This window comes from Drosophila bipectinata, chromosome 3R (assembly GCF_030179905.1).
Source record: "Drosophila bipectinata strain 14024-0381.07 chromosome 3R, DbipHiC1v2, whole genome shotgun sequence".
NCBI classification, from domain to species: Eukaryota; Metazoa; Arthropoda; class Insecta; order Diptera; family Drosophilidae; genus Drosophila; species Drosophila bipectinata.
The window spans coordinates 27,751,728-27,765,466 of NC_091739.1; the positions used below are offsets into that span (position 1 = coordinate 27,751,728).

General features: G+C 47.6%; 4 protein-coding genes across 5 annotated transcripts; 2 read left to right on the forward strand and 2 right to left on the reverse strand.

The window, feature by feature from the left end:
- The first annotated feature begins 69 nt into the window (after nucleotides 1-69).
- btz (CASC3 exon junction complex subunit) lies at nucleotides 70-3,197 on the forward strand. Its single transcript, XM_017254768.2, has 2 exons — nucleotides 70-222; nucleotides 284-3,197. Exon 2 carries the CDS (start codon nucleotides 336-338, stop codon nucleotides 2,679-2,681), a length of 2,346 nt encoding a protein of 781 aa, XP_017110257.2. The 5' UTR covers nucleotides 70-222; nucleotides 284-335; the 3' UTR covers nucleotides 2,682-3,197.
- On the reverse strand, nucleotides 3,139-6,810 carry CROT (Carnitine O-octanoyltransferase). Of its 2 annotated transcripts, none has more exons than XM_017254770.3 (6): nucleotides 6,548-6,810; nucleotides 5,364-5,753; nucleotides 4,318-5,115; nucleotides 4,126-4,256; nucleotides 3,649-4,065; nucleotides 3,139-3,586 (listed from the first exon to the last, which is right to left on the reverse strand). In XM_017254770.3, exons 2-6 carry the CDS (start codon nucleotides 5,739-5,741, stop codon nucleotides 3,454-3,456), a joined length of 1,857 nt encoding a protein of 618 aa, XP_017110259.2. In that variant the 5' UTR covers nucleotides 5,742-5,753; nucleotides 6,548-6,810; the 3' UTR covers nucleotides 3,139-3,453. The 2 variants fall into 2 exon arrangements, with proteins under 2 accessions (XP_017110259.2, XP_017110258.2); XM_017254769.3 differs by lacking the exon at nucleotides 6,548-6,810 and adding an exon at nucleotides 6,262-6,476.
- A 123-nt stretch (nucleotides 6,811-6,933) lies between these two features.
- LOC108134457 (RNA exonuclease 1 homolog) lies at nucleotides 6,934-10,518 on the forward strand. The gene is made up of 6 exons (XM_017254767.3): nucleotides 6,934-7,150; nucleotides 7,210-8,661; nucleotides 8,721-9,240; nucleotides 9,302-9,895; nucleotides 9,955-10,214; nucleotides 10,272-10,518. The coding sequence occupies exons 1-6, from the start codon at nucleotides 7,033-7,035 to the stop codon at nucleotides 10,349-10,351; spliced, it is 3,024 nt and encodes a 1,007-aa protein (XP_017110256.2). The 5' UTR covers nucleotides 6,934-7,032; the 3' UTR covers nucleotides 10,352-10,518.
- On the reverse strand, nucleotides 10,499-11,149 carry LOC108134460 (mitochondrial cardiolipin hydrolase-like). Its single transcript, XM_017254773.3, has one exon. The coding sequence runs from the start codon at nucleotides 11,147-11,149 to the stop codon at nucleotides 10,499-10,501; it is 651 nt and encodes a 216-aa protein (XP_017110262.3).
- Between the last annotated feature and the right edge of the window lie 2,590 nt (nucleotides 11,150-13,739).

Here is a 13,739-nt window from a genome sequence, read left to right on the forward strand (position 1 = left end):
ACTGTATCCAGAGCTGGACAACGTTTTTAGAGTTTCCTTCCTTTTTTGCTGCTTGAACAAATATTTTGCAACACTGCGGCGAAGAGAAAGGTAACCCTAGACACTTTCTATTTTCTGATTGCGTTGTTGTCGAGAAAACTTTGGCAAAAAAAGATTTTTCATAACGATTGTAAAAAAAAAGCATACAAATCCAAGGTTCAAGTTGCGAAACTGAAAACCCACGTAAGTTTATATCTGAAAACCCCCGGAATGCAGACAAGTACCGAGAGTCTTTTATCTGCAGCAGCAAAGCAGGAGAACCAGCAGCGAGTAGAAAATCGAAGAGATTCCACGCGATGGCCGAAGTGGAGAAACCGACGGCCGCACCGCCGACTGACATTCCCCAGGCCACGCCTACAAATGTTAGCCCCAAAGGTTCGCCAACGGATGAAGCAACTGTGGAGCTGGGCACCTCGCCCACCCAGGAGCCTTCGAGCAACAACTCGCATCCGCACGACTCCGAGTACGATACGGCCAGCGACTTGGAAGGAGGTGACGATTACGACGACGATGAGAGCGTTAGCCGGAGTGGTAGTGGCAGCCGAAGCGGCAGTGGCAGTGAAGAGGAGACGGAGACTGATGAGGAGGACGACGCCGGGAGCGAGACGGATGATGGTGACGGAGAGCACGCCTTGGACCGCTCAGTTACCGATAGTGAGGCCCAGAAGAAAGTAGACGAGGATCGCAGCAATCCTCAGTATATACCCAAAAGAGGCACATTCTATGAGCACGACGACCGAACCGCGGAGGACGTGGGCGAAGTGCTAGTTGAGCCGGAGAACAGCGTTCAACAGCAGCCTGAACATAATGGAGAACAAAATAGCTCGGCTGCAACTGGAGTCACACCTTCGGGTCAAACCCCACAAATTTCGCAGGCTTCTAAGACGATGCGCAAGTGGCAGCCGGCATCGGGAGGAGATCGTTGGTCCCACGACCGTTTTGAGGCCAGCGAACAGGCGCCTAAAACACGGGCCGAACTATTGCAGACGTACGGATACGACATCCGAAATGAAGACGCACCGCCTCGTGCCCGTCGCCGACGGCGCTATACACGAGGCCCAAGCAAATACTCAAGAAACTGGGAGGACGAGCAGGCTTACCTTAAGGCGAGTAACAAGGAGAGGAAGTTACCGCGTCCTCAAGACTTCCCGGCGCTGAACGAGAGGAAACCTCGAGTTCCGCGCACTTCATCCTTACGCGAGGAAAAGGAGAATCGCCGATCCGCTGGCACTGGAAGTGCTGTAGTTGACAAACAGCAGGCTCCACCTGCCAGCTCCAATCCCCACAAGTCACAGGAAAGGGAGAGGGAGCGGGATCGTGAACGTGACCGCGACCGTGAGCCTAAAAACCGAAATTACGGACGAATGAACGGAGGACCGGGACGGCAAAATGCCATGGAGTTCAAGCCAAAGTCCAATCGTGGACAGCAGCCACGTGAGAGAGAACGAGAACAAGACAACCGCAACCAAATTCAGAGCACACCACGCTCCAATCAGCAGCAGCAGCCGCAACAGCAGCCGCAGCAGCAAAAGCAACAGCAGCACCAACAGCGCCAGCCACCGCAGCAGCAACAACAACAGCAGCTGGCGCCCCAGACACCGCTTTCGACAACCAACCTTTCGCAGCGACTCCAACAAGTGCAGCAGCGAAACGATCCTAGCCACGTTGGTAGTGTCCAGATGCACTCGGTGGCCAGTCAGAACCAGAACCAACAGCAGCCGGCGCCCTTGCATCAGGAGCCAAGGAATGCTCCAAAGCGGTACAGTCTGCGACGCTCTCAACAAGAAGCGAACCAACATCTCGCTGAGCAACAACAGCAGCAGCAGCAGTTGCAACAACAACTGCACCACCAGCCCCCATCACAGATCATGATCCAGGACCCCCATGTGCTCATGCAGATAGCTTACCAGCAGCAAGAGCTTCAAGCTCAGCTGCAGACGATGCAATTGGGACCAAACACGGCGGGGACGGTGCCAGCGCCTCCCAAATCTCACGGTCCTCCGGCAGCCGCATACCCTCAGGCTCAGGGAGCACCCTACTACGTGACGGGAACGGAGCCGGTACCGGTATCGGTACCAGTGCCGGTGCCTGTGCCTGTTCCACAGACGCCGTATGTAAATCCGGCCAGCGCCGCATACTTGCCAACTACTCCGGCAGCTGTAGCCTACGCCCAGGCGCAGACTCCTGCTGCGGCACCGCCTTCAGCTCAGGCACCACAAGCTCAGCCATCGCAATCCTATCAGAACTACAACACAGTCGGAGGAACAACATACTTTGTGCCGCCAGCACAGCCCACTAACCGGCCTACTTCACTGCCCCAACGAAGACCAACCAATGCGATTCCCATTCTGCCGCCATCTGAGAAACACAAGTCAAGACCGGGACAGGGTGGAGCTGCCTCAGCCGGAGCAACTAATTCGGGCGGTAATGGAGGAACTGCAGCTAATGCCAAGGAAGAAGGAGCCTCAGACAACATAGACCATATTATCGACAATATGTTTGTGCAGCGACCGGCTTTCCAGACATCGGGAACTGGGGAAGGCGCAGCCACTGCTGGAGCTCCTGCTTCAAAGGACGATGTACCACCTGCCCCAGCTGGTGAACAAAACCTACAGGCGGTTGCGGCATCTGGGCAGGAATGAGTGCACCTCTATGCCAGCGTGCAGCAGCGACGAGTTCAACGGAGAGCACCTAACCCATCCTCGGGCTTCTCGCTGCTGTCGCCGAACGCTGGCTACTTTCGGCCTCCCAATCCGTCGCACTAACCAAGACGTACTCAGCTCATCGAAGCTTTTTTTTTCCCCCATCCCCCCATTCTTATTGTCGGGTCTGGGACTCGATAAACTCCATTTGATTTGTAGAAACACAGTAAGCAAGTGTAATTAGCATTTAGCTCCCAGATAATCGAACTTACTAACGTCAAGTATGCGTATATAGAATGAATAATAATCCGGCGTAAGCACCATTTAATTTGTATGTAGCCTCTAGGACCAGCTGCGGCGCTCGCTTATCAACTCTGAAGTCATGAAGTGTTGAACGTATTTGAGCGGCTGGGCGCTTAGCTTATTTAGCCGCATTTTAAAGTTGAAACACGTGAAATGTATTGAAAATCTAATCGAACATTGAATTTAAATAAACGTTTAACACAAAACCACAAATCTTTGGAATGCTGACACATTTTTTTTCTTAAAAACTACTTAAAGTAATATATATTCTTCCGATTTTACTTTCTATATAAAGTGATGAATTATTCCTATAAACCAATTACAATTCTTCCAATTTTAAAATAGTATTTTGAAAAGATTTCTGAAATCTATTAGTTGCTTTTTTTTCTTTTTTTTGAAAGTAAATTCGGAAGTCAAAGTGGTGGGGTAGAAAATATGCATAGTTTTTAATCTTAAAATAAAAGAGAGCTTAGAGCTTAGACTCCTTGGCCAACTGCTCCAAGAGGACGCTGATGCGACGGAAGGAATCCTTGAAAATGTCGTTGAATTTACGGGCACTGGTTTTAATACTATCCCGGTATGCGGTGGTATTGATAAAGATCCTAAAAATACATTCTTTGTTTAGTAAAAACCTTGATTCTCTCAAAGTATATGATTTTCTTACGCTTCTGATGTTATGGAGTAGAAGACACCGTATCCATCAAACAGCATGGGCGCCACATAGCCCACGTTGGCGGTGAAGCCGAGAGTGCTGGTGGAGAGCACAAAGTTACCACCGCCACCACTCTTAGTGTATAAAGGATCGTCATAGAAGGCGGGAATTTCCATTTTGTTTTCGTAAGCCACACACCAGAGGCCAAAGAGGTGCCTGTCTATGCCATGTCCCTTTCGGGCCTCGTTCATGAAGTGCTTGTGTTCATCGACAGCGGCTCGAAAAGCTCTGGCCAGAGCCAATTCTCCCACCTGCTTGTTGGATGAGGCCTTAAGGAAATCAGCTACTGCTGCAGTGCAAGAGCGGAGGGTCTCCGTTCGCCCATCATAGTACTGACGCATCAGAGCGGTCTCGTAGGTGGGAGCAATTCTGTAAAGAAGTCATCCAAATTATTTTGGTTTCTGAATATTTCAAATTCCAATAGCTTACTCTTTGTGCATTTGGTAGTAGGCCCACTGCATGACCACCTGAGCAAAGGAGTCCGGATGCAGGCGGTGGGTTTTCATAAAGTCCTTGCCGTAGTCATCGAAAACCGTAAAGGTCACTGTTACATCAATGCCCTGAGGGATACGTTTGTTGATTAGATGGCTTTCAATGATGGAGGATGGAAGGATGTCTTACCCTGTCATCGATTTCCTTTCGGACGCGTTGTATCTCGCTCTTTAGCTTGTCGTCCAGCTGGAACTGCAGCTCCTTGATTTCCACGACTTTGCTGCCATCAGCTTGTGACCAGTCCGGCTCTGCCTCTTCCATGTGGCTGAGCTGCATGAAGGTGGCATAGCTGATGCTCACCGTACCGTCGTAGCAGCTGTGCTCTCCCGTCCAGTTGAACTTTCCGTTTCTAAAGGCAATAACGCTGCTGCTCCGATCCGCCCAGCGGGAGTGCAAGTCCCCAAAGAGACCCAGCTGCGAGGACTCCTCGTAGTCCTTTGGCGACTGCTCGTACCAGCAAACCTCCATGCTGGCGCTCTCCACCAGTAGCAAAGTCTCCTTATTGGCCTCCGATATCTCCCTCAAGCGGTTGCGATTATGCGCCCAAGCAGTTCGATCGTCGTGGCTGAGTGTGGGGACACAGGCGCCTTCTGGCTCGTAGTCCAGGATGCTCCGCAGACGCTGCATCACCACAAGAATCTCAGGTGCAGTAAGAATCGTATCATCTTCGTGGACACAGTCGAAGATGAACTGTCGCCCCTTGCCGGAAATTAGAATGTGCGATGGCGTCTTGCCTTCGTCTTTGGTAAGGAAGTGTTTCTCAATGTGGTCCTGCTCGATTCCAGGAACACGGCATGTTGAGAAGAAGCGCTTGTACAACGCCGAGGAGTACTTGATCTTGCCCCCATTAGAGGATAGAGGTTTAATGCTAGACTTTCGCGTCAGATCCCAGAACTCCAGAGTGTGGTGAATGTGCCGGGCTAAGCTCTGGGAATTAGGGGATTAAGATTGTATAAAAAAAGATTAATAGTCTACACTCCAAAGACCAATAGGTATACATAACGTCTGTACAAAACAAAAGGCATTATCTATGTACTACTTTGTTAAAGTAACATCATAAACCTGAAACCAATCCTACATATAAAGATAACAACAAAGAAAAGGCGGGGATTTCGAATATCAGAAAGTTTTCTAAAAAAATTTCATATTCGCAAGTTTACTTTTGAGAGACTCACCTTTAGCATATACTCGGGAGTCTCGGGCACTCCCACCATCTCCAACTGGGCCGCCATTGACATCAGTTGGTAGGGAAGAAGGGGCAGCCGGGTCAGGTGGTAGGCATAATCCTCCCACCAGGTTCCCAGCCAGTTCTTCATGGTGGCCGCCCGTTGCTTGAGTTGCTGGTGCAACTGAGCACCCACACCGTTCTTGAACTCCTCGATGGTCTTTCGTGCCTGGGCCAACTCATCTGGCGTTCCAAATGGCTTAATACAGGCATAGTACCTCTCCAAGGTGTCTTCTAGTTCCGGCAGAGGCAACGGCGGCAGAGTCTCGTCAAAATCAAACGTATTTTTATCATCCTTACTCATAAAATATAGGCTCGCCCGATCCATGGTTGAGTTTATCTGGGGGAAAAATCATGTGGCTGTTGAGATTAGCATTTCATCGGTCTGGTGGTAGGCCCCCATAGGCCTTTTGGCTAAGAATTCAAGATTATAATTCCAGAATTGGTTATTTAATATTAGACAGAACCGAAAGTCTATATGCCCTTTAAGGTACTACAGGCACATTTCACACTAAGGTATTTTTTTAATTTTAAATACACCCTCCTCTTTAATGAACGATTTATGAAGAAGGTGTTCTCCAAGCACTTCTAATTCTTAACATGTTTGATGAAAGTGTAAAACTCTCTATAAAGGGTATATATCTGGAATCACTTTCGCAAATCAGGGGTCCAAAGTACCGTCGCCAGGTGGCGGTTCTACTGCTAATATTTGGGCGAGGGAGGTGACCAAAGTCTGAGTTTCTAACGAGTCGACTTTGCATTTTTTCTTGGCGCGTGCACGATGATAATAGCTTTAGAGAAACAAGATGCTTCCACTTGGATTTTAAACAGAAGTCTCAACGACTGACCTTTGGACTCGATCAAATTAAGCTCTCCGGAGACAACTGAACCGCTACACTGCCGTTATACGACTGAACTGCGGCGGAGAGTTGGCCATCCGGCTAAATTTCACCATGAAAGAACTTCTTATCACTGGCTGATGCGGGGGATTCGCCTCCCACTGACTCAGTCTGATAAGTCCAAGCATATTAACCCAATAGCTATGGGTCGCAGACATTGTGGACATCTGATAAGCTTATTTATATTCAAATCGAGCGCAACAACAAATCGCAAGATAAGCCATGAAATTTGTACCTGAGCTTATCGTCAGAAGTATGCAGTTCATAATTGTCCTGTATCAATGCGACTATAGCGCTATCAGGCTCATTTGTGCAGTTGAGTCTGCAGTTTGGTTGTTCTTTTAATTAATGATTTTTATCATTTAGTTTTGTTGGCTTTGTTTATGTATACAAGCCGCCATGCCCGGTGGCAAATTTGCAGCGCACAAGGATTGTTTTTCAAAATTAATTAATATTAAATGACAATTATAAAAGTTTTAATTTGTTTAATCTTTCCCAATTAAAAAGCAAATAATACCTCAAGAATTTGTTGTTTATTTACTCCAGCTTATGTTTGTAAACAAGCTGTTATCGATACCCTTTATCGATACTAGGGTAGTCTGGCCACTCCGCCGAGCAGATGATTGTGACAGATGAATTGAAGAGAGCGAGGGGGGGCAGATTTTGAGAACAGAAGGCTATCGGGACGCTCATAGTTTAGAATCCCGGAATTTGGCCCAAATGCTGCCCTCTACGGGACTTTTTAAGGATTTTCTTTGTCCGTATTACGACGGCAATGAGTCCGGCGATACCCCATCGTGCCGGCGGCCGTTTTGTCACTTCAAGCACGCTCGAAAAGGTGAGGGCTTGTCTTGGACCGACTTCAGTACCATTTTTTTTACAACTTCCGGTTTGCAGACGATTCAGATGCCGTTCCGCCCACAGAACCGGCTCCAGCACCGGTGTACAAGCCGGCGCCAAAGCTTCTCTCTCTTCCACTGCCGCTGATACCTCTTATAGGGCCCAAGAAGAAATCTAAACTCGAGTACCACCCTGAGAAACCGGGGCTGAATGCGTCACCGGCAAAGAAGAAAGAGGAGGCGACCGTGGACAGTGCGCCCAAATATGTACCCTCCCGACCTTCGCTTACAAACGGTTCCGTCGGTGGAAATTGGCACGATGCACTCGAAAATGAAGAAGATGAGGAACTTCAGATAGTAATAAATCATGAGGACCCCCTGGATACAATCCAGGATGATGAACCTGGCGTAGGAGAATTGGATGAAAAGAAAGTGTCGGAAGAACCGGAGGAAAAGCCAAAGAGTACATGGGAGGACAAGTCCAGCAAGGATCAGGACAGAAATAAGGAAAAGGATGCTTCCTGGGAAAGGGATGAGGAGCTCAAACTAGACATTAATATAGTCAAGGAGGAAAAAGGCCAAGAGAGGGAAAAATCTAAGGAAAAGGACAAACAGAAGTTAAAGGATGAGGAAAAATACTCAGAGAAGGACAAGGAGAGGCGCAAGTCATCTCACAAGGACAAGGATCGGTCAAAAGATCGCCACAGCTCCAGTTCCAGTTCTTCCAGGCACAAGTCATCGACCAGCTCTTCTTCTTCAAGTAGGAAGTCGTCAAGTAGCGATAAGCACCGGGATGAGAAAACCAGCAGTAAAAGCAGCAGCAGCAGCAGCAAGCATAAGAGCAGTTCCAGTTCCTCCTCATCCAAGAGTCGTCATCATAGCTCCAGCTCAGTGTCGAAAAGCTCCTCCAGCTCCCACTCCAAATCCAAAAGCAGCTCGTCGTCCGGAAAGAGTTCCGGCTCATCCAAAAGTGAACCAGAGGCAGAAAAAGAAACTGAAAGTGCTATTGCTCCAGATGATGAAATTGATGAAATGGACTTTGACTTTGAAATCGACACCTCGGAGGGAGAGATAGTTCGTCAGTGTGAAATGATATTTGACGAGCTGGAAAATAAGTTTGCACAAAAATCTGACGTGGTCGAAGAAGTGACACCGGATAGTTCTCGCAAGCGAAAGGCTTCTTCCCCGGATATCGATGCCTACACCGAAGCAGCTACTGCAGCAATCCAAAAACGTCGCGTCGCTCACGAGAACGCGGACAAGAACAAGCCTCAGGTATTGCCAGCTTCCGTGGGGAAGCCGAACCACATCCGCAATGCAATGCAGGCTATCTTTGAGCGCCGAGCCGAGCTGCGGCGGCAGGAAAAGTTGCGCGCTGAGGCCGCTGCCGAGCAGCTGCGTCAGGCCCAAGAGCGGGTGCGTCAAGCGCAGGAGGACCTGCGCAAGGCGCAGGTTAACACACTCACACCACTCATCTCAAGAAGCGCCCTGACTCCGCCAGTTCGATCAGGTAAGATCTACTATTATAACTTTATAAAACAAAAGCTTATATCAGTGCTTGTTTTCCAGCTCGTAGCATAGCACCCGTGTCGAACATCGTGGCCATAGCACGGGCCAAGAAGAAGATCGAAGAGTTACAAGCAGAGAAGAAACCCGCCTTCACACCGGCTCAGTCTTTTAAGGGCACTGGTAGAGTGGCTCACAAGCCCTCAGCAGCTCTGGATAAAGTAGCTCCGGCAGCCACCGAAACTCAAGCTGAGAAACCGACCATTCTGGAGGCACAAAGCTCTAAAATATCCTACAACATACGAATGCAGTATTATGAGATGATGGTGAAGCACTGCACTGTCATCTACCCGCAGCTGGCCGATGCCTGGGAGAGAGCGCAGGTGGAGGAACTGGCCGTCTTCAAAAAGTGTAATACTCCAGCTATCTACAAGAATAGCTGCATGCTGGCGATCAATAAGCTGCGCAAGGAGGCCATTGAAGCGGGTAATCGTCCCAGTGTGGCCAATAAGACGGTGTCGCACGAGATGATGCTGGGCGGCAAGCGAGCCCTCACTACCTCCTGGAGCATGGAGAAAAAGGAGTAGGTTTTTAATCCTTATAATGGAATATATATTCTAATTTAATGTTAACATGCTTTTTAGGAAACTAGGCTCTTTAAGCAACGGTGAGCCCTTCGATGCCCTGCCAGGCGATAAAGCCTACGAAATGGTTTATGAATTGCGTTTGACGGAGGAGCAGCTGGTGGAAAATGGCTATCCACGTCCTGGCGCCAAACGAGGGACGGCTGTCATTCGTGCTTGTCGTCCCAACAGACGCCCCAACGAACGAGAACGATATTGCTCTCGTTGCGGCAAAGTTTTCAGCCTAGACATCTACGAACATAGCGGAGTCGACATGTGCAACTATCATCCAAAGAGCACTGGCTATCGGCGTGGTTTCACAGATAACCAGCACCGCTGCTGTCAACAACCCGCGGGCACTCCGGGATGTACCTACGCCAACTACCATGTGAGCGATTATTACGATCCCGAAAAGCTCACTTGTTTTGTGAAGACAATCGAGCGGGACGAAGACTATGTTTCTACCAAGAAGGACATATTCGCATTGGATTGTGAAATGTGCTACACAACCCATGGAATAGAGCTAACCCGCGTCACAGTAGTGGACATCAATGGACGGAACGTTTACGACGCTCTAGTCAAACCGGACAACCAAATTGTAGACTACAACACCACGTAACTAGAAGTTGGTTTTTAATAACTCTATCTATTCTAAACAAATATGATTCTTTCAGTTACTCGGGCATTACGGAGGCTATGCTGTCCAAGGAGACTCGAACGTTACGTGACGTTCAGGCCGTGTTGATGTCGATGTTTCATGCCAAGACTGTACTGGTGGGCCACAGTCTGGAGAGCGATCTGAAGGCCCTCAAGCTTATTCACGAAGTGGTGGTAGACACCTCGGTTCTATTTCCTCACAAGATGGGTCCTCCCAAAAAGCGTGCCCTTAAGACGCTTTGCATTGAGAATCTAAAGCGTATTATACAGGAAAACGGTGAGATCTCTATATTCGAAGTTGTTTAAAACCACATTGAAAAATAATTCATTACAGAGGCCGGTCATGACAGTGCCGAGGACGCGGAGGTGTGCATACAGCTCATTAAGTACTATTTGCGAAATAAGATTAGTTGAGCTGGCAGAAGAGGAACTCCTAAAAGCCGTCAGTTCAAAAGCATTACTTACATCTGTAACTATGTATACCATGCCCACACCCGAATCAAAGTGTTACCATTAGTGAAACATATTATATTGACTCAATATGTAATTGTAATAAAATCGTCAAGACTTATAATTATAAATATTAGGGTGTTGCCCTGGAAGAATTCCAAGGCCCTTCCAAATACGGTTGAACTCCTGCTCCAGGCGCTTCGAGACCTTTGGCGAACTGCTGATGAGAAGGTCGTCGCAGCTCTTTGCGTGCGACACCCAGTTGAGCGAGCCACTCATGTAGACAGAAAGTTTGGGATCGGAATTAGTCGGGTTTAGTTCCTTCTGGGACTGGTATCCGTCAATAATGCAGAATTTGTGATGCATCATCATTTCACGGCCAGTAGGAATACGGGGAGGCGGAATCTTCCGTATTAGCATATATCTGGCGTGCGTACCCATCAACCTGACAAAGTTCCTCTCGCTGAGGACTCGGATGCGAACTCCCCGTTCGCTGGCCCTGTGCAAGGCCTTGCCGATGGGATCAGAACTCATCGCATAAATCGCCAGATCTATGGAGTACACGGCCCTGTCGATGTGCTGAATGATGCGACTCACATGATTGTTGAAGCAGTAGGCGGCGTCGCACTTGTAGCCCAGATCCTGGTGTGGTCCCCAGCAGCTCCTAATTCCCTCGCAGGTCACGAACACCACATCATTGACCTGGCGGCTGCGTTGATCGTCGTTCCACTCCTCAACGAGGCTCCGATAGTGTTTTAACATTTTCCCAGGAGAGCCGAAGCAAAGTTTTATAAATTTGACCAGGTAGTACAACATGGCTTTCAATCCGGAATGCTTTCTCCAAGAGGTGAAAAAATGGAATGACTTGCAAATCAGGAAAGTGACAGGTCCAAATTGCAAAAGTGATTAAGTATTGATAAATGAAATCTGTTACTAATTTTATGTGAATGTCCGGTAAGTCATCGAATCCAACACTAATCCCTAGTCGTTAGCTTTAAAATTCAAACTATTATTATTATTTAAAAGCCAATAAACCAACTTAGAGTATGCTGTGTATTTTCCACAAATCTTAAACTGGAAAATGTTTTCCTCTATTTGCTGCCTTGGTCATTTTTCCGTCAATTTTTATCCTATCCGTATTCCGGAGTCCGGACTACCGATAACAATTCAATGAAAAGCAATTGCAAAGTTTTGTAAAGTTTTTTACCTGCCACCGCGTTACAAGCTGTAATTGCAAGTTTCGTGCTTGACGTACATCACAGAATATACCTCGTGGTCGGTGGCTTCTCCTCCGTGTTTTTTCCTCCGCCCTCCGTGGTTTCTACCATGTTGTTGCTGCTATTATTTAAATGTAATTTTAATCAGATTGCGGCGATACTTTATATTTTTCAATAACAACCCCGGTGCTCGTCTACCGGCCGTGGGCAACATCTGGTTGTTCGCTTCTTCCTGCTCGACGGTGCGGCATGATTTTTCAATTTTAACGTTTTTTAATTTTCTGTTTTCGGAATCGGATGAAAGTTTGGCTTATTCAACGAGGCTAAAAGAATGCCATCGAAAGTTTCTGCACTTAATTTGGCATAATTGTTGCCGTGAGGCAGGATGCTTATGGAAAGGCCGAGAAGGATGCCCCCGATGCCCGGAGAAATGGCTGATGGCTACACGTGTTTATCTATTGAGCTGGCACAACACACATCCTAACGAAAAGTAAATAATATTAGTGGTACTTGGCAATGACAATGTGCATATGTGACCCGGTAGCAGGCCCATGCCCATGGAAGGAGACCCAACGACCACAGGGGCGCACACAAACAAGGATGCGGAAGTGCTGCTTAAGGCTTAGCAAAGGGACAGGATCACAAACATACAATGAAAGAAGCACAGATAGAGAAATACTTGATATACTGAGCTATATACTAGAATCTTAATTGTACTCAACCGACCATCTATAATCAAATCTTTAAGATTCTGACCTGTGGAGTTTTTCCTAAATTTTAACCCTTTTTTTCTCGCTGTGCTGAATCAGAAGAAGCCGCAGTCGGCATGAGTGGAGCCAGTGGGCAAAACAAACACTGGGCCAAATACAAACACAAATAAAAAGCCAAAAACCAGAGGGTGGTGCGGTGGTGCGTGGGTGCTTCGCTTCAGTGGTGCTGCTTGACTTGTCACACATTCTTGTTGTAATTGTTGGTTTTGTAGTTGTAGGACTAGGGCCAGTCCCTGGCCCACTCGGAAGTTTACTTAAGACCGTCGAAATAGAGGCATTAAGATCTTTACAGTTAATCCCTTGAGTAAATGCTGTGTGGTCGCGACGACAGCATTGTGGTGCGTATGTGTGTGTGTGTTAGGGTGTGTGGGTTGTGTAGGCTTTTTCTCCTCCATATGTGTCCTGCTACCTTGTCTAGTTGTAGTTAAGCCATTAAAAAAAAGGCTTAAAAGCTTGAGCCGAGCATTTCGTAGCCACGGAGCTTACATATTGGTCCTGCTGTTCCTGCTGCTCCAGCTTCAGCTCCAGCTCCAGCTCCAGTATGAATATTTCATACTGCCTGATGACATGTATGGCGGTTAAGTGCTTTAAACATTTAGCTTAATGCCCGGGTCTTTTAATTTGCCTTCGCACGGAGGCGGTAGAGGCTTTGTCACGTATTTAACCAAATTGCGCATACGACTCGTGGGTCGGATGTGGAAGTATGATTAAATTAAAGCTTTAAGGAAGAAAATTTATATAGAAATTTATTTATTTATTTTTTAACATTCCCGACTTAGCTGGCAGCGCATCTGGTCTGAGTGAAAACCTTTTTACAACTTTTCCATAGCGCTAGAGACCACAGAAAAAAATCGAGGAAATTCCAACCAATCCGCCCCGCCCTGCCCAATCTAAATAAGGTGGTTTCTAAGGACTCGGGCCGGGCGGTGGCAAAAAAATAAGAAAAGCTGAAAAAGCAGTGCCGGAGGCCAAGCGCCAGAGCCAGATGAAGCCAAAGCTGGCGGTAAACGCAAAATAAAGTCATCACAAACATATAGCAGCTAAAAACACCTGAGCAAATAGATTTATATGCACGATAAAGCACAGAGTAATTTCCCCTAGATCCTGTCAACCACCTCCCACCAAAAGCCAACCGCCCACCCGCCCACCACGCCTACTCGCCTGTTGCCTAAGCCGCAAAGTAGCTGGAAAGCACAAGATAACATCACTTTATTGTAAGAAAGTTAAAACACAAAAATGCAAGACAGTAGTCCCAGCTGCGGGCGTATGGGTCTGTGTGTGCCCATGTGGGTGTGCGTTCCGAGTGGCACTAAAAAAATACCCCCAAAATGTAGCAGCTATATGTGGCAAGTAGCAAGTAGCCAG

Excerpts from the sequence above, each read along its gene's own strand:
- btz (XM_017254768.2), top strand. The coding sequence starts at position 336 with ATGGCCGAAGTGGAGAAACCGACGGCCGCACCGCCGACTGACATTCCC.
- CROT (XM_017254770.3), bottom strand. The coding sequence starts at position 5,741 with ATGGATCGGGCGAGCCTATATTTTATGAGTAAGGATGATAAAAATACG. Across the intron at positions 5,116-5,363 it reads CTCCCGAGTATATGCTAAAG|AGCTTAGCCCGGCACATTCA; the intron begins GTGAGTCTCTCA and ends CCTAATTCCCAG. Across the intron at positions 4,066-4,125 it reads TACTACCAAATGCACAAAGA|AATTGCTCCCACCTACGAGA; the intron begins GTAAGCTATTGG and ends ACTTCTTTACAG.
- LOC108134457 (XM_017254767.3), top strand. The coding sequence starts at position 7,033 with ATGCTGCCCTCTACGGGACTTTTTAAGGATTTTCTTTGTCCGTATTAC. Across the intron at positions 9,241-9,301 it reads TGGAGCATGGAGAAAAAGGA|GAAACTAGGCTCTTTAAGCA; the intron begins GTAGGTTTTTAA and ends CATGCTTTTTAG. Across the intron at positions 9,896-9,954 it reads ATTGTAGACTACAACACCAC|TTACTCGGGCATTACGGAGG; the intron begins GTAACTAGAAGT and ends TGATTCTTTCAG.
- LOC108134460 (XM_017254773.3), bottom strand. The coding sequence starts at position 11,149 with ATGTTAAAACACTATCGGAGCCTCGTTGAGGAGTGGAACGACGATCAA.